Source organism: Microcebus murinus, chromosome 18 (genome assembly GCF_040939455.1).
Source record: "Microcebus murinus isolate Inina chromosome 18, M.murinus_Inina_mat1.0, whole genome shotgun sequence".
In the NCBI taxonomy this organism is placed as follows: domain Eukaryota; kingdom Metazoa; phylum Chordata; class Mammalia; order Primates; family Cheirogaleidae; genus Microcebus; species Microcebus murinus.
The window spans coordinates 18,401,898-18,426,719 of record NC_134121.1 but is presented as its reverse complement, the minus strand read 5'-3'; the positions used below and the strand labels follow the sequence as shown (position 1 = coordinate 18,426,719).

At 50.0% G+C, this 24,822-nt stretch overlaps 1 protein-coding gene across 7 annotated transcripts in view; it reads left to right on the top strand.

The window, feature by feature from the left end:
• Nucleotides 1-24,822, top strand: part of RAP1GAP2 (RAP1 GTPase activating protein 2) — a 213,677-nt gene that overhangs the window by 88,486 nt on the left and 100,369 nt on the right. For all 7 annotated transcript variants that reach the window (XR_012913039.1, XM_075994247.1, XM_075994246.1 and 4 more), the window contains one exon: nucleotides 11,504-11,588. Coding sequence is in view for 6 of the 7 variants with exons in the window: in XM_075994247.1 (XP_075850362.1) it covers nucleotides 11,504-11,588 (85 nt within the window). In the remaining variant the exon portion in view is untranslated. The remainder of the gene's footprint in view (nucleotides 1-11,503; nucleotides 11,589-24,822) is intronic.

Sequence of the window (24,822 nt, the reverse complement as noted above, 5' to 3'; positions counted from 1 at the left end):
TCCAAGACGGATTCTTCAAGCATGGACTGGGGTGTCTGGACCGTCTGGGCATTTGTCTGTGCAGCCTCTCCATGTGGTTAGCCACAGCATGGCAATCTCAGACTTTTTACATGCTGGCTTGCTTTCCCTACAGCAAGTGTTCCTAGAGATCGAGGTGGAAGCTGCAAGGGTTCCTATGACTCAGCTCTGGAAGTTGAGCAAGATTACTTCTGTCCCGTTCTATTCGTCAACTCTGAGTCATAGTGCCAGACCAAATCCAAGGAAGGGGACCACACAGTGGCATCAGTATTAAGAGATACAGCCCATTAGGAGGCCAACTTTGGATAGTAGTTACCACAAATTCCCTCCCCTTTCTCTATTACCTCTTTCTGGAAGCCTTATTGGCCAGATACTGGATCCTCTGATGTTTCTATCTTTTCTATTTTGTTTTCCATATCTTTGTGTTTTTGTGCTATGTTTTAGGAGACGTCCTCAACTTAGTCTTTCCATGTTTCTAGTTTCTTTTCTGTTTTTTTTTTTTTTTTTTTTTTTTTGAGACAGAGTCTCACTGTGCTGCCCGGGCTAGAGTGCCATGGCGACAGCCTAATTCACAGCAACCTCAAACTCCTGGGCTCAAGCCATCCTCCTGCCTCAGCCTCAGCCTGGGACTACAGGCATGTGCTACCATGCCCTGCTAATTTTTCTATTTTTGGTAGAGACAGGGTCTCGCTCTTACTCAGGCTGGTCTCAAACTCCTGAGCTCAAACAATCCACCTGCCTCAGCCTCCCAGAGTGCTAGAATTACAGGTGTAAGCCATCATGCCTGGCCCATGTTTCTAGTTTCTAAGATCATTCCTGTTTTTTTTTTTTTTTTTATTTCGGCATATTATGGGGGTACAGATTTTAAAGTTTCAATAAATGCCCTTCCCCCCTCCCCCCACAAGTCTGAGTCTCCAGCATGACCATCCCTCAGATGGTGCGCCTATCACTTGTTATGTATACCTGCCCCCCTCCCCCCCCTCCCCAATACTCTATTACTGTAGTACCTATGTGTCCACTTAGGTGCTACTCAGTTAATACCAGTTTGCTGGAGAATATATCTGGTGCTTGTTTTTCCATTCTTGGGATACTTCACTTAAACATTCTTTCCCAGTATCATGAATATAAAATCTTATCTTATCTCTCTGAGAATATTAATTTATAATATTTTTTGAAGTTTCCATTGGTCCTTCACATTGTCTATTTCCTTCAGGTTCCTATTGTTCATTTTGGACTCTCTCCCTTATATTGGAAGCTCCTCAAATGTCTGGCCATCCTTGGCTTTGTCTGCACCCAAGAGCGAGACACTAGGAAGAGGATTGGGAGTACTGGGGGCTTCCATGCAGGGTGATGGTGGCTTGGTAGGTAGCAAGCCGCTCTTTCCTTTGGATGAACCCAGATGCTACCTTTTCTCAAGCATTGTTCAATTTCTCCTGGTGGTGGGGATTGGAGGGGTCATCTGGCTGGTGGGGAAGTAATGGGGGTGTCAAAAGGCTCCGCATCTCAAGTACCAACACCACCCCTCTGAGATTTCGGCCCTTCATCTTAGGTGTGTTACCAAAAACTCTGTACTTGTCCACAAGGCCAAATCAAAAGAACCAACACAAGTGTTTTGGGGAGCAGGAAAGAGATTTACTTTGCTGGCAAAGGAGAAAAATGGTAGACCTTCTCGTCTAGATAATCCAAATTTCCTGAACATAGGCAGAAATACAGAGTTTTAAAGGGAGGGCCCCTCACTTCTAGACTATTGTGGTTAATTAATCTCCCGTCTCTGCCAAAGACAAAGCCTGTGAACTCTTCCAGATCCCCCCATCTGGGGGGGGGGGGGCTGGGGCCACCTGGGCGTTATTTCTTTTAACAAAAGACTTAACCTGCCTCGAGGATGCAGGCCAGGCTGCAGTTCCCAAAAAGAGTGAGGAAAGTTTTAAAAAGACAGAAAAAAAAAATATATTTTTCTTCTTCAGGCCCTTCCCTCTGTTACAGGTGCAGAGACCAGGAACCTTCTGGGGTCCTGCGAGTTGGAACCTCCACTTTTCCCACTACATCCTCCCGTGCATAGGCGGTAGCTTCTGCCACCCTGCAAAGACAGCATTTGTCCTCTGTTCACTGCCCACCTTCCAGGGACCTGCCATCTCCCGTAGGCTGAATTTTCCTCTTCTGTTACACCTTGTCCTGTCAGTTCACACTTCCCCCCTTACTGTTACTTTAAGGGGCTTCAGAAGAAGCGGAATAAACGCATGTGGTCAGTCTGACACGTTCATCGTGCAGTCTCAACAGGCTTAAGAATATCTGTGTCCCTCTCTCCTAAAGGAAGTGAGGGCTCATACTTGTCACTACTTAAAAAATGACTGTTATTGTGATAAATGTCATGCATTCGAACTGGATGAATCATAAAATGAACACTCACGTCCTGGCCTTCCAGGTAAAGAGACGCTAACAGGTTGGGAACAGGCTCATCTCCCGCACCTCTGTGCCTCCGTGGTTTTGCGAGGGTGATTCTGAAGCCGGCTGAGGCCGCGACCTTGCGCGCTGGCTGCCTTTGACTGACCATGGTGCGGCTCCCTCGGCTGAGGCCATCTGGGACCAGGGGGGGCTGCTGACCGCCGGGTAGTTTCTGAGTGGTGCACAGGCACTTCGGTTTGGCGATTTCTTTAGTGCTGGGTAAATGGAACCTCTGGTATAACGGGTGACTTGCCGCCACTCCGTCCTCGGCGCTCGCCCCTTCCCTGGGCTCCCCCTCCACTCCATCCCGGCGGGCCTCCGCTCTCAGCTCTCCTTTCCTGCCCCCTCGCAGGGCTCCTGTTGGTTTTTGCTTTGCAGAAAGCCCTGCGTGTTCTGCACGGCCTCATCCCCACCTCTATTCCTGTGATACCCGTCTCTCTGCTTAGGTTTCAGTTCTCTTCCCATCCCGCTCCGGTGTGCCAGGGGCCCTCGACTCGCCACCTGTCCGGAACCAACGCTTTATCATCTGTCTCTTGTGAGGCCGGCCCCCCAGTCTGTGTCGCGGTTGGAGCATCGGTCACTCTGTGTTCCGAAACACGGGTCTCTGGCGTGTTCAGCCCTCTTCCTCCATTGCCTTCAGTCGCCGGGCTGTCTTCATCTTCCCTCCAAAGTGCCGTACGAGTGCGACCCTCTCGCATCACTTCTCTGGCCACGAGCACGGTGGAGGCTCCCATTTTGTTCCTCCCTCTGGCCGCTGCTTCCTCTCTCTGACCCCCGTGAGTCCTCCAGCGAAGCCACTCGGGTCAGCCCCGCCCGCCTCCCTGTCCTGCAGGACGGGGCTGACCTTGCTGAGCGCCTGCCGGTCCTCACACCCTCTTGCTGCTGCTGTCACGTCCGTGTGCATTAGCTAGTTGACATCTTCCTTTAACTGGCTCAGTTTTTAAAACCTTAGTGGACTTGTTTTAGAAGGCAACTTGATGTCACTACCTTAAAAGGAAAATCAGGGTGGCCCGCCACAATTGGGGGTTCACTGTGGAAGGTCAGCAAATGACTCCTACAGTGAAGACCACCGCAGATCACCACGCGTGCCGGCAGGGCTGCCTGTGCCCCACCCTGGGACGCAGTGTGATGTGGAGGCTCCTTTTCTTCCTCAGAGGCCGGGTAGTACAGTGGTTAAGATCATGGACTCCTGAGTCCAACCCTTCCTCTGCTACTTTCTAGTAACGTGACCTCAGGGAACTCCTTTAACCTCCCTGAGCCTCAGTTTCCCCATCTGTAAAATGGGGCTAATATTTCCTCCGAAGGCCTGTGGGGAGTATTAAGTGAGACAGCACAGTACATGTGGATCACTTCAAACCGTACCCGGTACACAGCAAGCCCTTGAGGACTGTTTGTTGGACTTGCCTTTCCGTTTTGGGGGCCTGCCATGTGGCCTCAAGTGATGCGGTGGGGTTCCCCTGTGTTAGCGAGCCCCGCTGGTCCGTCACGATGGGAGTCACTGCCCTCTGTGCCTCTGCCTGCTGTCTCTCTCACAGATAAATGCCGGCCTTTCCCTCTAGCCTAGACCGGCTGTCACCTCCCGTGTGATCCCTTGTGTCCCCCGGCGAGCCGGCCTTCTCTTCCCTGCGTCCCCGTGGCTCTTTATTCCGAGTCTCTGTTTTAACCGGTAACCCACAGTTAACGTGTGGCAGATGGGTCTTTCGAGTGGGAGTGCTATGCCTTCGGGATGGTTTCTGCATTTCCACTTCTCCTGCCCGGATGGTCGTCTCAGGTGCTTGTCAATAACACAGATGTCGCCACCCACGCTAAGACGCAGCCCCCGTCTCCAAGAACTCATGCTTGAAGGACCTGAGGGCATGCCGGCCAGTGTCCTCTCGTCTCAGCCTACCCTGGCACGTGGGCCAGGCCAAGCTGGCTTTCTCATTGCGATGGAAGGAGCAGTGGAATTGGGGTCGGAAATCTTGGGGTCGAGGTCCAACTCTTGCGTTTCCTGACTCTGGGACCTCAGGCCCATACCGGCCCCCTCAGCAGCTCCGCTTTTTCGGGTGTAAACTGTATGGGCTCCACAGCTGCGTGTTCAGCAAAAGCTCATCTTCCCAGGTGGGGTGCTTTGCCCGTGTGGGTGGGTCGGTGCGTCACTCTGGGACATAGGACAGGCCCAGGCTTCCCCCACCAGGGGCCGAGGAGGGTCTCCACGCTGGTTCCCCTGTGTTGTCCTGTTGCTCCTGGCCCCTGCCCTTTCTCCTACACCTGGCCCACTTTAGGGGTTCAGGGTCCTCCAGGGAAGAACAGGGCCGTCCCCACCCAGCGTACCCAGAGAGAAGCCAGAGTGTCCTTTGAAGTTGCAGCCACAGAGGACGGCCTCAGCCTTCCCGCGGTCCCCACGAGCGGCCACATCTTGCTGCTCAGGGCGAGGCCTGCGGCAGAGGCCACACCTGGCTCACCTGCACAGCCAGGCCTGCGCCATCTGTCCCCTCCTTATAGGGGACCTGTAGACCCCTTTGACCCCTCTCTTGCCTCTCCCCTCGCACAAGGGCCCTGGCACTCAGTAGGTGCTTTATACATGTTTGTCAGCAGACTAGTTGTGCGTCTTAACAAGTTCTTCCTGGAGATGCAGCCGCTGCCTTCCAGCAGGCCTGGCCTGAGGGGCCTTGGGAACTGCGCCTCTTCCTGGGAGAAGGGGACGGGGCCTGCTGTGGGACGTGGCAGCTCCCCCGGCTCTCTGGGCCTCTGCGCCCTTCCCTGTCTAGTCGGGCTATTGCATGGCATCTGTGGTTTCTCCCAGGGCTGCCCGTCTCTGCGTCCATGAACCTGGGATTGAACTGGTGCTCTGAATCTTGGGGTCCTCGTAGAGTATGCACTGGGGTGGGCAGCGACACTAGGGTCAACCCTGCCATGGGCTCACAGGTGAGCAACACCTGTTCCTTCCCAAGGGGCTCTTCCAAGGACCATCGGGACGCACTCATTCCACCTGTCAGAGCCTCTCATTACTGAATCCCATATCCCCTCCCTCTCCCTCCATCCCTCACCCACCACCAGGTCTGCTGGGCTCACGCCCTTTCTCCTCTTCCACATTGGCCCCAGCACGGGGGCTTTTCCAGCATGAGCTCTCAGCCTCCACCAGCCTGGCTCCCGCTGTCCCTCCCCTGGCCCAGCGTGCCCAGTGGCCACACCATCCGCTGCCACCGTGGGGGCTGTCTGAGATGCTGGTCACACAGCGGAGTTGGGCGTCAGCCCCCCCACTCTGCAGAGGGGAAGCACAGATCTGAAGGTTCCCGCGGTCCAGCGTGTCGGGGCTAGAGCTAGTCCTGACTTCTGATCCACTTGTGCTCCTGCTGCATCTGTTTCTTCTGATGGTTTCTCTTGAAGCTGTTGACTTTATTTTTTAACCCCTTCCTTCATGGTTTAGTTGGTTGTATAGGATGTGGAAATGTGAAGAGTTAGAACTCTAAAATCTCTCCAAATGGATGCCTGGGCAGCAGGCGCGTGAGAGTGCGGGGAGTGGGAAGAAAGGTGTGGCTTTCAACAGGTGGGAAAGGTGAGGAAGCCCCACGCAGCACAGTGCGTAGGGGCCACCACTGCCACAGAGCGAGGACAAGCACGCAGCCCAGGCCCTGGGGCTCCATCGGCAGCCGAGAGGAAATTAAGCCACGGGAAGGCTGGAGATGGAGCCTGTTCAGCCCATTTCTTGTTGCTCTTTCAAAAATTGAAATCTGACATAAAATTCATCCCTTTAAAGTGTGAATTCAGTAGTTTTTAATATAGTCACAAAGTTGTGCAACCATCACCAGGATCTAGTTCCAGAACGTTTTTATGACCTGCAAAAGAAGCCCCGTGTTCATTAGCAATTGCTCCCTGTCCCTCCTCCCCCCAGCCCTTGGCCACCACCGATCTACTTCCTGTCTCTAGATTTGTCTGTTCTGGACATTTCCTAGAAATGGAATCACACAGTATGTGGCCTTTTGTGTCTGGCTTCTTTCACGTAGCTTGTTTTTTGAGGTGCATTCGTGTCGTAGCTTGTATCAGTGCCTCATATTTTTGTGGCTGAAAAACATTCCATTCATTGGCTGATGGACACTTGGGTTGGTACCACCTTTTGGCCACTGTGAACCATGTTTCTTGTTCCTTTCGGCTTGGTTCTCCTGAGAAGCTCGGTGTCCAGCTGTAAGATTCCTCTAGCTTGGCTATTTGGAAAGCCAGAGAAGGCGTGGCTGAGCGTGGTGGGGTTTCTGGGGAGCTGATGTGGTGAGAGGCGCAGAACAGGGCGGTTTGAAGGTTTGCAAGAACCGTCTGCCGGCGGGAGGCCTTACCCTGGCCCCAGAGCCACCTGCTGCTTGCTAGGTGGGTGCTTTCCCTGTTGTTGATTATTAACCAACGGTTATGATCCTGGGAGTCAATCCCCAGGCTAGAACTGGTGCTTATTTGAGATGCCAGATATGTTTTCCAAGACATTTAAACAGCCCTGGACCCTTGGTTCTCTGTCTCCACTTGGAGACCAGATCACCCTGTTATGGGTTATAAACCATTATCGTCATCATGGTCTACATTTGTGTTAAGGGCTTCGTGTTTTATTTCAAAGCCATTACTTTTAATTCCTTAGGTCATTCTTACTCCCATCTTGGCAAGTGAAGGAACTGAGACAACAGAGAGGTGAGGCGACTTGACCGAGGTCACACAGCAGGGTGGCAGCCAGAGGCACACTTGAACCCTAGGAGGAATGCCTCGATCCCATTGTAGGGCACTCTCCACGGCAACGTGCCAGAGATGGTGGTTGCGGTGACCTCAGATGACATGGGGCAGAGCCGTCTGAGGGTGGGGTGAGGACACTGGAGGCCTGGGTGCTGTAGTGGGGCCCTCCCCCGGGGTGAGTCCGGCCCCATCTGGGAGGGCCATCCTCCCTGCGTTCGCAGCTTCCACTCCTGGCCCCTGTGATCGCTTCCTCCTGACATTTGCATTTGGCTAGGACCTCTCCTGGCCTCCCCGAGTCCTCCCAGCCGCCCCAGGATCTCCCACACTTCTAGGGGAGGAACCCCACGGTGGGGAACCTCCAGACGGCAGGCAGCGGTGATGCCGAGTGGGCGGCGGCTCCAGGACTCCCCAGGTGGAGGGGACTCCCTTCTTTCAGCTGAGCGTGGGATCTTCCTCGTCCCCTCCTCTGCCTGCTTTCCGTCTCTCTTTCCCAGGCTTCCCCCATCACCGACCCCTCCCGTGTGGGGTCTGGGACCCCTCAGGGCTGCACGCGAGTGCTTGGCTGGGTCGGTGGGGGCAGAGTTTTCAACCTCGGTGCCACGACACATGGCAAGATCACTGTGGGTCACAAGACAGTTGTCATCTCCGCTGAGGCTTTACCTGTTGGTTATCACAAATGAGAGCACATTCAAGGTTATCCCTTGATATAATCACATCGCTTTCCCCTACTCACGTGTGATATGTTTGCCTGAGTGGGCGAGAAAGGGCTGGAAGTGCGCCGAGCACTGCCGCTCTCCTCTATCTTATCTCGGCACCAGCTGGTGGCCGGGCTGGGCCTGGCTGTCCTTGAGAGGGTGGCCCACACGCACATGTCACGGGTTGCGAGGGCTGGGGCAGGATGGGGTCGGGCACAGCTGATCGGAGCAGGGTGAGGCAGAAGCAGGATTTCACCCTCCTTATGTTTGGTTCTCCAGTCGCAAGGCCGAGCCTGGAACTGGGGACTTGGGCACTGCAGTCATTACCCAGGACCACAGAGCGTGGCTTAAAGCAACAGCCATGTCTCGATTCTGGAAGCGAGAAATCCAAAATCAAGGTGTCAGTCGGGCCATGCTCTGGAGTTTCTAGGGGAGAATCCCTCCTCACCTCTTCGAGCTTCTGGGGGTGGTGGCCGTCCTTGGCGTGCCTTGGCTTGCTGCGGCATGGCTTCAGTCTCTGCCTCTGTTGTCACGTGGTATATTCGCTGTGTGACTGTGTCTTCACATCCCATCGTTCTTAGAAGGACACTGGTCATCTTGAATTAAGGGCCTGCCCTAATGACTTCATTACTTGATTATGTTACAAAACTATTTCGAAATAGGCCGCATTCATAGGGACTGGGGGTTAGGACTTCACCATATCTTTTTGGGGGGACATGAATCAACCCATATCAGGCATTAGCTCCTAAAGAGGAGGTAGGGCTGGGTCAACAGTGGGGATGGTGCACTATGGCCTGTGTCCCCCCATAGGTGCCACTCTAGGCCATCTGTATGCCAAGGCAGGGTAGATTCTAACTTGTGACCAAGCGCCTGTGTGTTCTCTTAGTTCTGATCTTTTTGAGGGCAGCAGTCATGTCCTCTTCCACCCTGGCATCCCCTCTGGAGTCTCGGACACAGCCCTGGAGCCAGCATGAGGCTGGTCGCCACTGTGCTCATTCCTGCTCCAGCACCTTCCAAGCTCCCAGCATCACCCAGGAAATCCTTCTGGCCGCATCTGCCCTGTGCACCCCTGGGAGTCCCCAGGAGCTTATCCAACATTCAGGGGAAATGGCAGAGGGGCTCAGCCCAAGGAGGGTTGGGTGCTGGGGTCCCTTGAGCCTGACTCAGGGACCTTGGACGGTAATCACATGTGCTCTGGACCCGTGGGCATGGGCATCTTGCACCTTGTGGAAAGAAACAGGCAGCGTCCTTTGTATGTAAGTGTCCCTTGACTGGTGGTATTAGAGACCAGCCAGCATTGTTGTCCTCTAGGGTATGTGTCCCTGGAGAGCCAGGGCTGCTGTTGGTCAAGGTGCCTGCAAGCCAGCTCCAGGGGAGTAGGCCAGAGGTCCTCACCTAAGCCCAGAGCAGCAGCCCCGTAGACTTTGGGTGGGGGCTTACCTTCCTCCCTTCCTGCATGCTTTTCCCTTCCAGGCTTCCAGCCCCCTAGGGGAGCTGTCCTCACCTAGAAGACCCAAGGGTGGCATCCTCCATCCCTGGTCGTCCTTTCTCCCTTCTTTTTCCCCCATTGTGGCTCTCGGGGGCCAGGACCATTGGGGAGGAGCAGTGGCAGCTTGGGAGGGGCCCAAGTGGTGGGAGGGGGCGAGCCTGTGCTGGGCTCAGCTCTCTTGGGTCCACAGGCAGGTGCGGGGCAGGCAGCCAGGCAGGACCCCACCGGGGTAATGTCCAAGACCGTAAACAGCACGGAGGCTGGTGGCTCTAGCTGAGAGGTAGAAGGAGCGGGTTCATTATTTCACGAGTGTGTGTGTGTGTGTGTGTGTGTGCGCGCGCGCGTGTGCACACACGTATGTGCTGTCTTGGCCCTGATGGTTCTTGTGCCACTTACAGTCTGGATCAGGAGGGAGGGGACACCCTCTCCAGCTGTCGTGGGGTACATCAACAAGGTCCAGGAGCAGAGAAGGAGGAAGGCAGATGGCGGAGCAGAAGAGGGGGTTGCCAGGTCGAGGTTCATGGGGTCACGGGGATCCTGTGCCAGGCCAGATATGCGTTCACCAGAGTCCTTACCTGGCTGCTTAGAGGACAGCGAGGGTGGCCAGCTGCAGGGGCAGGCAGGGTTGTTGTGTCAGGGTAGACACAGCCTGTCTCGGGAGGTGTCCCCAGACTGGCCTGCCCCGTGGGCCAAGGGGAGCCAGGATGGCAGGGTGTCTGGGCCCCAGGGCAGGGCTTCCTTCCGTCCACAAGGCTGGAGGGCTGGGCTCCGGAGGGAGGGTGGGCTTCTCTCACCAGGGAGGCTGGGGCTGGAGTTCTCACTCTGCTGGCAGGCTGTGGGCTGAGAAGAGCTGCAGAAGTGTCCTCTCAAGATGGCAGTAGGGGCCGGGAGCACTGGCTCACGCCTGTAATCCTAGCACTCTGGGAGGCCGAGGCGGGAGGATCGATTAAGGTCAGGAGTTCAAAACCAGCCTGAGCAAAAGCTAGACCCCGGCTCTACTATAAATAGAAAGAAATTGATTGGCTAACTAAAAATATATATGTAAAAAATTAGCCGGGCATGGTCACGCGTGCCTGTAGTCCCAGCTACCCGGGAGGCTGAGGCAGGAGGATTGCTTGAGCCCAGGAGTTTGAGGTTGCTGTGAGCTAGGCTGATGCCACGGCACTCACTCTAGCCTGGGCAATAGAGTGAGACTCTGTCTCAAAAAAAAAAAAAAAAAGATGTCAGTTGGGGCCCTTTGGTCATTGGAGCGGGACCCGGCTGTTGGGCAGACTCTCTTGGCTGCTTCCGGGTGGGGCTTTGGGGAAGGAAACATTTGAGACATTGAGGGCGCTGACCGCTCAGCTCAGCACGGTCTTCTTAGGCTCATAATGCTGTTATCTGAGCCTCCCTGTCCCCTCCGGGAAATAGCCGGGCCACATCCAGGACACCAGAGTCCCTTTGCCTGGGGACTCCCCAGGCTCTGCCCAGCTGGCCTTGTTGCGTAAGGGTTGCTCTGAGGGCTTATCTCACCCTAAACAGGCTGCCTGGTGATGGGACTGCAAACAAGCACTCTCTGGTCACCGGCAAGGGCCAGATGGAAAGCGGGGAGTGTGTGAGCGCAGCGAACCTGTTGCAGTCCTGTTGCCATGGAGACACAACTCTGTTTAGCTGCCTCTCCCTGGTCCTAGCCCACATGGACTAAAATAAGTTTTACCTGCGGCTCGCACAGCAGGCAGCCCTGTCCTCCCAGGGTCAGCTCCCTGGCTAGGGCCTGTGTGTGTGTGGACAGAGGGGCCCAAGGGAGAAGGAATCCCTGGCATTTACCTCTCTCCCCCTCCTCCAGCCCCAGTCCTGTGTCTCTCTAGACCAGCGGTCCTCACTGTGCATCAGTCGCCTGGAGAGCTTGTTAAAAATACAGATTCTTGGGCCCCATCACTGGAGACTCTGATGTGCACCTGAGAATTTGCATTTCTAGCAAGTTCCCAGGTGATGCTGGTGGTCCAGGGACCACACCCGGTGGCACCGCTTGAGATTTCAGTACATTGCAGTACAGAAAATGCACCCAACTCTCGTCTTCTGCATTGTGCGTTAAACTGTGTCCCAAAGCCCAGCCACTCTTAGGGGGAAAGAGGGGACGGCACATGCAGGTCCTCACTCACCTCTTCTCTGTTCTTTGTCCCCTTCGCAGGAAGCAGGAGCTGGCCAACAGCTCGGAGGTGAGCCTCCCGGACCGGCCTCTGTCCCCTCCTCTCACTGCGCCGCCCACCATGAAGGTAAGAGGCTTGGATTCAGTCAGCGGGGAGGGGAAGAGTGTCTGGGGAAGTCTCCAAGCCTTGCTGTCGCCTTGGCTCCAGGCCCAGCTGCTCCTGCCCCTCGGGGGCCGTGGAGTGCCCTGGCGTTTCTGGAGGCAGCCTCCCATCAAGCTCACCAGTGTGGGAGGAAAGTGTGACCGGGAGACTGGGTGTCTGTGCCAATAGGCCACGAGGAAATAGGCTGGGGCTGAAATGGGGTTGGCAGCACTCTTGGTAATGGGTGAGAGGCCTTGTGGACTGGTGAGGTGGGAGAGCGAGGGGGCCCGGCAGGGGGAGACAGGGAGAGAGAACGCAGCTGAGTGTCTTAGGGGCTGCTGCCCAGAAGGGCTGCCTGGGGCTCGGGTGGGGGCCTCTTGGGACTTGAATGGCACTTGAATGCTGGTCTGCCCGCCTCTGCCTGGCCCTCCTGGGATGGCCGTGACACCCCAGTCCTGGAGGTTCTGGGGGTGGCGGTCCAGTAGTTCTTTTCCTATCAGCACTTCATTCTTAAGCTTCTCTCCTGGGGAGACCATATCCGAGGGCCTGAGGCTGGGAACCCTCCCATTTCTGGAAAGGGGCTGAGGGGCAGTATCCTCCCTCCACCATGCCCTTCCCCCTTCACTTTTCAGTCCCTCTGGCAAAGCAGAGCCACACAGGCCTGAGCCAGCCCTCAGGGGCACTTTCAGCTAAGCCAGCGTTCCTGCCTAGGCTGTCATGCTCCTCCCTCCCTCCCTCCTCCCTTCACAGTTTGTGGGGTGAGTGAGGACTAGCTCTGAAGAAGTCACCTGCCTCCTGAGTCAGCTGAGGGGACATCTAGGCCAGCACCTATCTCTGTCCTGGGGCTCTGCTCTGAGGTGACTCACAGGGAAATAATTAGGTATCTCTTCCTACTGCTCCCTGTTGCCTCTTCTCTTCCCTGACCTAATCTGTTGCCAGGTGACACCCCCAAAAAAAGCAGCAGATAAAAACCATCCTTCTTACTGTTTCCATTCTATATTGGGGGCCCATGGTGCACAGAGCCCTGTGATAGACAGTGAGGAGTGTGTATGTGGAATGGCAGCCAGAGCTTGCCCTGGGTGGGTTAGGAGTTCAGCAGTGGGCAGGGGGCTGGGACAGAGTGCCGGGCTGACGGACGACAGCTCTATTCTCCCCGTTTTTGAGTACCCAGGGGGCATTGAAAGCCAGTGCTGGTATCTGAGCCAGGTGCTGGGATGGCTTATTTGCACAGGGTAATGCTAAGAGGCATGTCACCATTCTGAGTGTTAGCCCCTTGGTCTGCAGAGCTGGGTGTGGGATCCTTGTCTCCGTCCTCATGGGTGGCGGGAGTTTGCAGGGAGAACTCTGACAGTCTCCAGGGAGTCGCTGAGTTCTCTTGGCTGACCTTATTCAGTTTTGTGCTCATTTAAATCATTCAATGCCCAATATTTATTTGAATATGGTATTAGTCAGGACTCTTGGTTGCAAGTGACAGAAACATAACTCACTTTGGCATAGGCATAAAAGAAAATTTTTTGCCTTTCTAATGGCTAGTATAGATGCCAGATATGGCTGCACCCATAAAATCTGTCTCATTCTTTCTTCTGCATTGGTTTCCTACTTTGTCAAGCTCTGCCTCTGCAGTGGCAGGATGGTGACAGCAGCTCCTACCCACTAAGTAACCCGAGTGCAAAGAAGTTTTCCTTAGTAGTTCTAACAGAGTCCCAGAGAGGAAGTTCATTGGCCTGGCTTAGGTCACATGGCTATCCCTGAACCAATCATTGTGACCAGAGAGATAAAAAGCTCTGATTGGCTAGACCTGGGTCTCATGACCACCCCTAAAACATAAGAACTGAGAGCAGGGGAGGGGTGTCTCCTCAAAGGAAACTTGAGGTGCTACTATGAGAAGAAGGAGAAATGGATTCAGGGCAGGTGAGACCATAGCTTTTAACCGCATGTGCTTTCAATATGCCAGGCCTAGTGTTGGCTAGTGGGGACCTCGTAGCGAACAAGATATCATGATCCCTGCCTTTCTGGAGCTTGTAGTAGAGTTAGGGAGCCAAAAGCTGAAAAAATAATGTCAAGAATGAGGGATGGACTTAATCTTTCTCATGTCTATGAACATTCAAAACTAAAGTCACTTCCGGGAGTCAAGATGGCAGAACAGAGAGAGATACCAGCTGCCAGATCATCGCAGAAAGAAAGAAAAGTTTCAGATGAAAAAGAAAAACAAATAAACAAACATAGATAGAGTATAATTCCAAGGGAAAATATGCCAGAACTTACCAGAGATTCCACGGGAAGAAGCTGTGGAACAGGACAGGAAGGAGCAAGGTATTGGCAGAGATCAATCCCCAAGAGGCTTGGAGTCCCGTGAGAAGAGGTGGAGAGGTTTGTTTCTTCCACCTTGCATCTCTGATGGATGCAAGCTGCTGGAGAGACCTGCCCACACAAGCCCAGAAGCTGCTGTCACCAGTAAGCTGGGAGCTTCTTGTGGATAGGGCACCAGGCTCCCAGTCTCCCTCGGGTGCTTCCTGCCCCACAGACCCAAGCTGGGATGGCAGGTACCATATTGCTTCTCTACCCACTATGTGCCTTTTTCCTCCCCAGCGGGCTTCAGCTCCTCAGGTTTCGTCTCACTCATTCCCACAGAGACATTTTCCAACTCTGGCCTAGACTGCAGAAGCCACAGGTTTCCGGTGGGTCCTAGGTGACCTGTGTGATTCTAGTGTGTGGACATTCTGGGTGGGCGGCCTCCCATAGGGAGGGATGGGCATGACAAGAGTGCTAGCTTTCCTCCATCTAGACTCTTTTTCTCCCCTTCCCCTCCACCACCCGTGGCTGCCAAGAGAGACAATTGAGCCACCGCACTGAGGTTTCCAAAGAGAGTGGGGATCAGACCTTTCCTCTTGGAGTCCTGCAACAGACTGAGGGGTGCTCGCAGTGTGAGCTCCCTGCCTGTCAGCTCTCTCTGGTGCTGCTTGCCTGGTGACTCCATCAGAGTGGGGCACACCCCACGGCAGAGGAACATGGAACCTACTTGGTCACCACATGGACAACTCGGGACCAGCACGTTTCTCCCTGGCACAGTCAGGGATTGATCTTTAGGGACCCAGGGATGGACCCTCAGGCCAGATCCCATACCCCCAGGTCTTGATGGCATTGCTTGGGGACAGGGAGAGGAGATTTGTGAATTAGTCTCGGGAGGTGAGAGAGCCCTCATGGGCAGATCAGAGGGGAGAGTGCAGTGTGGCTCCTAGCTGCAGTGTGCTCACAGGGCACCCATCCCCCCACTGGAGGGCTGCACTCTCAGCTGAGGCTGGAATCCTGGGCAGGGAACTTCCTAGCCTGCATCACAGGCATGGGGGAGCCAGGCTGGTTTGAGCTCCTGCCTGCTGCCAGACACCAGGGGGCAGAATACCTCAGAGCATGGGAAGGTGGAGAAGAGTGAGGCCTACTCCAGACTGTCAGATTATGAATCTCAGATGATCCCACCTCCACAAGCAGACTTTCTGGTTGGGTGGGGCCACTTCAGGCACTCCCAGGTGGCTTTGCCCAGAAGCTAGGAGCAGACCTTTGACTCCTTCTGAAACAGATGCCTTGACAGCTTTTGTGCACCCTGAGGGCAAGCTCACACAACCCAGCACTATCCAGCAGCACTCCCCTGCCTGCTTCTGCTGTGGCAGAGAATTAGGACTTACCTGAAGTTCTGGGTCCCCAACCACCACCTGGGGAATTCTCACTCTGTTGCCCAGGCTAGAGTGCCGTGGCATCAGCCTCCCTCACAGCAAACTCCAACTCCTGGGCTCAAGCAATCCTTCTGTCTCAGCCTCCCGAGTAGCTGGGACTACAGGCACACACCACTGTGCCCAGCTAATTTTTTTCTATTTTTAGTTGTTTGGCTAATTTCTTTCTACTTATAGTAGAGATGGGGTCTCACTCTTGCTCAGGCTTGTCTTAAACTCCTGAGCTCAAGCAATCCTCCTGCCTCGGCCTCCCTAAGTGTTAGGAGTGCTTCTTGTGAGGGACTAGAGCCAGTCACAGGACCCCAAAACAACACTGCAGCTTGTTTCTTCTGGCAGGCACCAGCTACTGACAGGGAGTTCAATTTGCATGTCCTCACAGCATTTTCTGACTCAGTCATACAGGGTGTGGTTGATTCTCACTCACAAGCACCACCTATTATCTCTGAGATTAAACTGGGCATGACATTATCTAAAAATAGAAGCAACAGCTGCTCCAGATGTGAAGATATCAGTGAAAGAACTCAGGAAGTATGAAGATTCAGAGCAAAAGATCACCTCCAAAAGGGAACACCAGCTGTCTAACAATGGATACCAACCAAAATCAGAATATTGAAATCACAGATAGAGAATTCCAAATATGGATTATAAGGAAGCTCAATGAAATACAAGAGAAAATGGAAAACCAAAACAAAGAAACCACACAGAAAAAATTCAGGAAATAAATGAAAAATTCACTAAAGAAATTGAATCATTAAAAAAAAAAATCAAATAGAACTTCTGGAAATGAAAAATTCATTCAAGGAAATGTGAAACTCAGTGGAAAGTCTTAAAGATAGACTAGACCAAGCAGAAGAAAGAATCTCAGAGCTTGAAGATAACACCTTCAATTTAAACAAGTCAGTCAAAGATAAAGAACAGAGAATTAAGGGGAGGCACAAAACCTATAAGAAATATGGGTTGATGTAAAAAGGCCAAACATAAGAATTATACACATCCCTGAGGGTGAAGAAGAAATCACCCAAGGGTTGGAAAAACGATTTGAGGGAATAATAGAGGAAAGCTTCCCTGGTCTTGCTAGAAATTTAGATATCCAGGTAGAAGAAGCTCAAAGGACACCTGGGAGAGTCATTGCAAAGAGGCAGTCACCACAACAATTAGTCATCAGATTGGTCAAAGTCAACACAAAGGAGGAACTCCTGCAAGCCATAAGGTGAAAACATCATGAACTTACAAAGGAAAACCCATCAGGCCAATTGCAGACTTTTACCTGAGACCTCAGAAGCCAGAATGGATTGAGGCCCCATCTTCAGTCTTCTTAAATAAAATAATGATCAGCCTCAGCCTCGAATTTTATGTCCTGCAAAACTAAGTTTCTTATATGAGGGAGAAATAAATACTTTTACAGACAAGCAAACACTGAGGGAATTTGTCAAGGCCAGATCTGCTCTGCAGGAATGACTCAGATTTGCATTATACATCAATCAGCACAACAGAAACCCACCAGTGTAAAATTACCCAACAGCTAAGCCCAGAGCCCATATAAAATAATGGCTCAAGAGGTAAAACAAAGCAACAAGGTTCTACTCAACAGGATGAACAGGAATGAATCCCACTTATCAATCCTTTCAGTAAATGTGAATAGCTTGAATTCCTCACTCAAGAGACATAGGCTGGCTGATTGGATAAAAAAAAAAAAAAATACAAGCCAAGTATTCTCTGTCTCCAAGAAACACATCTCACCTATAAAGACTCATTCAGTCTCAAGGTAAAGGGATGGAAAAAAATATTACATGCAAATGAAAATCAAAAGAAAGCAGGTGTAGCCTTTCTTGTATTAGATAACATAGATTGCAACTCAAAAATTTAAAGAAAGAAAAGAGGTTGGCTGAGTGCGGTGGCTCATGCCTGTAATCCTAGCATTCTGGGAGGCCAAGGTGGGAGGATTGCTTGAGCTCAGGAGTTTGAGACCAGCCTGAGTAAGAGCGAGACCCCGTCTCTACTATAAATAGAAAAAAATGAGCTGGACAATTAAAAATAGAAAAAAATTATCCAGGCATGGTGGCACATGTCTGTAGTCCCAGTACCTGGGAGGCTGAGGCAGGATAATCGCTTGAGCCCAGGGGTTTGAGGTTGCTGTGAGCTAGGCTGACACCATGGCACTCTAGCCCAGGCAAGGGAGTGAGACTCTGTCTCAAAAAAAAAAAAAAAAAAAAAAAAAAAAGAAAGAAAGAAAGAAAGGAAGAAAGAAAGAAAGAAAGAAAGAAAGAAAGAAAGAAAGAAAGAAAGAAAGAAAGAAAGAAAAGAGGTTCATTATATAATGGTAAAGGGAACAATTTATCAAGAAGACATAACAATTCTAAATATTTATGCACCTAACACTGGTGCACCCAGATTCATAAAGCAAACCCTGCTAGATTTAAACAAAGAGATAAACAGCAACATTGTCATTTCTGGAGACTTCAACACCCCACTGGCAGAGGGACAGATCCTCTAAGCAGAAAATAAATAAAGAAAGACTGGATTTAAATGGGACTCTAGAGGAAATGGGCCTAATGGACATTTATAGAATATTCTACCCCAAAACTTTTGAATATACATTCTTCTCATCAGCACATGGAACATTCTCTAAGATAGATCACATCTTAGGCAACAAAACATATCTCAACAAGTTAAAAAAAATTAGAAATTATACCATATATCTTCTCAGACCACAGTGGAATAAAATTAGAAATCAACTTCAACAGAAATACTCAATTCTACACAAAGTCATGGAAATTAAACAACCTACTGATGAATTTTTATTGGGTTAAGGAAGAGGTTAAGGTGGAAATCAAAAGATTCCTTGAGCTAAATGACAAAGGGGACACAAGTTATCAAAACCTACGGGGTTCAGCAAAAGCAGTCCTAAGGGGAAATTCATAGCCTTAAACGCCTACATTCAAAAGACAGAAAGATTACAAATCAACAATCAAATGAATCATTTCAAGGAACTAGAAAAGGAATAGCAAACCAAACCCAAACCCAGCAGAAAAAAAGAAATAACTAAGGTCTGAGCAGAACCAAATGAAATTGAAAACAAAAAAATAATACAGAAGATTAATGAAACAAAAAGTTGGGACTTTGAAAAGATAAACAAAACTGATAGACTCTCACTAGATCCACCAGAAATAGAAAAGACTCATATAAGCTCAATCAGAAATGAAAAAGGAGGTATTACCACCGATACTACAGAAAGATAAAATATCATCTCTAAATACTGTTATCTGTATGGACATAAACTCTAAAACATTGAGGAAATGGACAAATTCCTGGAAACACACAGCCTCCCAAGTTGTGGTCAGGAAGAAATAGAACTCTTGAACAGATCAATTATGAGCAATGAAATTGAGGCAGCAATAAAAAAGTCTTCTAACAACAAAAAAGTACTGGACAGCTGATTTTATCAGACCTACAAAGAAGACCTACAAATTGCAGAAATTATTTCATAACATTGAGAAGGAAGGAAGCCTCCCCAACTCATTCTGTGAAGCCAGTATCACCTTGATACCAAAGCCAGGAAGGGACACAACCAAAAAGAAAACTACAGACCAATATCCCTGATGAATATAGATGCAAAAATCCTAAATAATATTCTAGGAAACCAAATTTAGCAGCACATCAAAATATAATCCACTAGGCTGGGTGTGGTGGCTCACGCCTGTAATCCTAGCACTCTGGGAGGCCGAGGTAGGCAGATAGCTTGAGGTCAGGAGTTTGAAACCAGCCTGAGCAAGAGTGAGACCCCGTCTCTACTATAAATAAAAAGAAATTAATTGGCCAACTAATATATATAGAAAAAATTAGCTGGGCATGGTGGCGCATGCCTGTAGTCCCAGCTACTTGGGAGGCTGAGGCAGTAGGATCGCTTGAGCCCAGGAGTTTGAGGTTGCTGTGAGCTAGGCTGATGCCACAGCACTCACTCTAGCCTGGGCAACAAAGTGAGACTCTGTCTCAAAAACAAACAAACAAAAAAACCCCAAAATATAATCTACTACAACCAAGTAGGTTTCATCCCAGGGATGCAAGGATGGTTCAACATGCATAAATTCGCAAATTTGATTCACCATATAAACAGAAGCAAAAATAAAGATCATATGATTATCTCAATAGATGCAGAAAAAGCATTTGACAAAATTCAGCACTACTTTATGATAAAAACCCTTAACAGAGTAGGCTTAGATGGAATATACCTCAAAATGATGAAGGCCATCTCTGACAAGCCCACAGCCAGCATCACACTGAATGGGGAAAAGTTGAAAGCATTCCTGCTCAGAACTGGAACAAGATAAGGATGTCCACTGTCACCACTTCTATTCAACATAGTGCTGGAAATCCTAGCCAGAGTAATGAGGCAAGAGAATGAAATCAAGGATATTCAAATGGGGAAAGAGAAGGTCAAACTATTGTTCTTTGCTGATGATAATGATCTTATATCTAGTAAATCCCCAGAATTCTGCCAAGAGACTCCTGGAATTGATAAATAAATTCAGGAAAGCCTCAGGTTATAAAATCAATGTACACAAATCAGTAGCATTCCTATATGCCAACAACAGTCAAGCTGAGAATCAAATCAAAGACTCAATACCTTTCACAATAGCTACAAAGAAAATAAAATAACCTAGGAATATATTTAACCAAGGAGGTGAAAGATCGCCACAAAGAGAACTCTGAATCACTGCAGATGATGTAAACAAATGAAAACACATATCATGCTCATGGATCGGCAGAATCAACATTGTTAAAATGTCCATTCCACCCAAAGTGATTTATACATTTAAAGCAAACCCCATGAAAATACCAACGTCATTTTTCACGGATTAGAAAAAATAATTCTACACTTTGTTTGGAACCAGAAAAGAGCCTGACTAGCCAAAGCAACCTGAAGCAAAAGGAAGAAATCTGGAGGCATCACTTTACCAGACTTTAAGCTATATTACAAGGCTAGAGCAACCAAAACGACATGGTACTGGCACAAAAATAGAGACATAGACCAGTGGAACAGAACAGAGAACCCAGATATAAAACCATTCACATATTTCCATCTTATCTTTGACAAAGTAGGCAGCAATATACACTGAGGAAAAGAATCCCTATTCAATAAGTGGTGCTGGGAAACTTGGTTAGCCACGTGCAGAAAATTGAAACAAGATCCATATCTCTCACCACTTACAAAAACATTAATTCAAGATGGATGACATACTTAAATCTAAGACATGAAACCGTAAAAATTCTAGAAGAAAATGTTGGAAAAACTCTTCTAGGTATCGGCCTATGCAGATAATTTATGAAGAGGATCCCCAAAGCAATCACAGCAACAAAAATAAATGGGATTTGATTGAATTAAAACCTTCTGCACAGCCAAGGAAACAATCCATAGCATAAATAGAAACCTACAGAATGGGAGAAAATATTTGAATGCCATACATCCAGTAAAGAGCTAATAAGCAGAATCTACAAAGAACTCAATCAAATCAGCAATAAAAAAAAATCAAACAACCCGTTTAAAAAGTGAGCAAAAGGCATGAATAGAAACTTTTCAAAAGAAGATAGACTATTGGCCTAAAACATATGAAGAAATGCTCAACATCACTAATCACCAGAGAAATGAAAATCAAAACCACAATGAGATATCACTTAACCCCAGTGAGAATTGCTTTTATCAAAAAGTCCCCAAACAATAGATGCTGGTGTGGATGTGGAGAGATAGGAACATTTATACACTGTTGGTGGGACTGCAAACTAGTGCACCCCCTATGGAAAATAATATGGAGATTCCTCAAAGAACTAAAAGTAGACCTACCGTTTGATCCAGCAATCCTACTACAGGGTATTTAGCCAAAGGAAAAAAAGTCATTTTATCAAAAAGATTCCTACGCTAGAGTGTTTATCACAGCACAATTCACAATTGCAAAGATGTGGAATCAATCCAAGTGACCATCGGTTCATGAATGGATTCATAAAATGTGGTATATGTATACTGTGGAGTACTCCTCAGCCATAAAAAGATGAATTAATACCTTTTGCAACAATTTTGATGGAATTGGAGACCATTCTAAGTGAAATTCCGAAAGAATAGAAAAACACCACATGTACTCACTATTAATTGGAACTAACCAATCAGCACTCATGTGCACAGATAGAAGTCAAACTCAACGGAAATCATGCTGGTGGGAGGAGGGGGGAGGAGAGGGGTGAAATCATACCTAATGGGTACAATGTACACTATCTGGGTGATGGACACACAACTTTCACGCTGGTTTCAAGAGTGAGACCCTGTCTCTACTATAAATAGAAAGAAATGACCTGGACAATTAAAAATAGAAAAAATTAGCCAGGCACGGTGGCACGTGTCTGTAGTCCCAGCTACCCGGGAGGCTGAGGCAGGATAATTGCTTGAGCCCAGGAGTTTGAGGTTGCTGTGAGCTAGGCTGACGCCATGGCACTCTAGCCTGGGCAACAAAGTGAGACTCTGTTTCAAAAAATAAAATAGGCCAGACGCGGTGGCTCACACCTGTAATCCTAGCTCTCTGGGAGGCCGAGGCGGGTGGATCGTTTGAGTTCAGGAGTTTGAAACCAACCTGAGCAAGAGCGAGACCCCGTCTCTAATATAAAATAGAAAGAAATTAATTGGCCAACTAATATATATAGAAAAAATTAACTGGGCATGGTGGCGCATGCCTGTAGTCCCAGCTACTCGGGAGGCTGAGGCAGAAGGATCTCTTGAGCCCAGGAGTTTGAGGTTGCTGTGAGCTAGGCTGACGCCACGGCACTCACTCTAGCCTGGGCAACAAAGTGAGACTCTGTCTCAAAAAAAAAAAAAAAGTTAAGTCATATCTATATTATATTTTTAATGTAATTAAATAAATAACTCAGTTCTTTGTTTTTAAAAAAGGAGGGATGGACAGTTAGATGTGATGAAATGTTCTAAAGGAGAAGCACAGCATAGCTCAGGGAGAGTGTGGGGTTAGGGGGTGTGGGACCCTAACCTAGTCTTGGAGAGGGTCAGGTAAGGCTTCTTTGAGGAGAAGATATTTAAGCTGAACCCTTAAGAGTTGGATAGGAGTTAGTTAGGCAACGGTGGCATCAGAGTGGAATAGAATGTTCTAGATCCTTGCTATTCAAAGTGAGGCCAAGGGAGCAGCCTCACCTGCACCATTTGGGAGCTCCTCAGACATGCAGAATCTCACGCTCCATGCCATACCGCCAAGGCAGAATCTGTATTGTACCAACACTTCCAAGCGGTTGGTATGCACATGACAGCACATGACAGCGTGAGAAGCACTGCCATAGGAGGTGTAAATGCCCTGAGGCCACCAAGACAGAAGGTTGCACCAAGAGGAGCTGGAAGAAGACCAGCGTGGCTGGTGCCTCCAAAGTTAGGGTTGCAGAGGCTGAGCTTGTAGGTGGGGACCCAATCAAACAGACACTTGGAAGTTTTGCTCAAGAGTTTGGAGTTTATCCTAATTAGGGCACTTAAGTCATTGAAGATTTTACCCAGAGGATTAAGATGGTGGCACTTTGGAAAAATCACGGGGCTGTTGTGTGGAGGATGCATGGGGAGGAGAGTGGGAAGTAGATGAGGGGGTGGCCCTGCAGGAGTCCAGGGGAGAAGACAGAGGCCTGACTCGAGGGTCTGATGGGGTTATTTCAGAAGTGGTCTGAGCTCAGATTCCCCAAGTAGTAAACTAATGAAGATGTGAGGATTTGGGGTGCCAAAAGGAAAGAAGCCAAACTCTGTAAAATAATTTAAAGAGGTTTATTATGAGCCAAGGTTGAGGACCATGGCCCAGAGGCACGCTCAAGAAGACTTGGGTACATGGACTGCTTGTGGTTGGGTTACATTTCGGGGAGACAGGGATTACTCTTAAGGTTGTAAATCAATGGAAGGTGTACATAGGTTTGGCCCTAAAAGGTGGGACATCTCAAAGTGGCCCTAAAAGGTGGGACATCTTAAAGACTCTTTGATTTGTAATTTGCTAAAGAAATGAAGCTTTGGCTAAAGGCTAGGAGTGTTTCAAGATTAGGAAGTCTGTTAATCAGAGATAAGCCACAGGCCTTACACCTGGTCTCAAGTGATTTGTTGTATAAATTGAGGACCTGCAGGTTTGTCTTGCATAGCCTTAGGCCTGAGTTGCAAGGCTCTCCAAGAAGGGAGGGGGGCACAATGAGGCTGGTCTGACCTCCCTTCTCCTGGCCAGCAACTCAGCTGTAGGCTATTTCTGGGCTCCTCTTAGCCCAGTAGGGGTCCATTCATTCAGCAAGGGGGGCTTAAGATTTTATTTTAGTTCCCAGGGCCCAAGGAGAAGGCAGGAATGGCCCTCTGGGTTTGGAGCAAGTGGATACTGGTGCTGCCATTCTCTGAGATAAGAGGTAGCCCTGGGAGGTGGGGAGAGGGTTAAATTCTAAGCCCCGAGTTGGATGTGCCTGGGGCATGAATGGGCTGTCAGTGAGCAGACCGGGTGCAGAAGGAAGGTGTGGGCTGGAGGGAAAGGTCTGGGAGTCTTTGTCACAGGGAAGGGAGCTGGAGCTTTGGGATGGGTGAGCTCTCCAGGGAGAGGGTGGAGTGAGAAGAGGAGAGGTTCTTGGGTGGCACCATGCGGGGGTCCCCCAGGCAAAGGCTGGGCTGGGCTCTCTGTGGAGGAGGCTAGACTGAGATAGGGAGGGAGGGGTGGGCAGCTGGGCCACCTGCTGCGGAGAGGCCAAGTGCAATGTGGCCTGCACTGCACAGCGGCTACTGGGCTCAGGGCCTGGCGGGTGCGGGGGGATGCAGCTCAGACCAGTCCTGGGGAGGGATGGGGCAGACAGCGGATGGCAGCGTGTTGAGGAGCGGGTGGAGACGGTGCAAGTCAGAGGGTGTAGACGTCACTCCTAAGATGGGGAGACTTGAGTGTGTGCAAATGTTGAAAGGAGGGAGCCTGGAGGGTCCAAGGTGATGCAGGCCAGAGAGCAGGTGGTGAAATTCAGACCCCAGCAAGGGATGGCCGGTGAACATATTCGAAAAATGCTTTGCTGGCCTTGCGTGGTGGATTACACCTGTCATCCTAGCACTCTGGGAGGCCTAGGTGGGAGGATCCCTTGAGGCCAGGAGTTTGAGACCAGCCTGAGCAAGAGCAAGACCCTGTCTCTACCCAAAATAGAAAAATCAGTTGGGCATAGTGGCGAGCACCTATAGTCTTGGCTACTTGGGAGGCCGAGGCAGAAGGATTGCTTGAGACCAGGAGTTTGAGGCTGCAGGGCCTCATGACACCACTGCACTCTGCACTCTAGACAGGGTGACAGAGTGAGACCCTGTCTCAAAAGAAAAAAAAAAAAGAAAAGAAAAAGGAAAGAAAACCACTGTGTGAACATCCCCTGGGTTCCTGTCCCTGCTCTGCGCTGGCCACCACAGGCTGTCAGGGAGGGCGCTTCAGGCAAAGCCAGAGCAGAGCAGCAACCTTCAGGGAAACCTCAGTGAC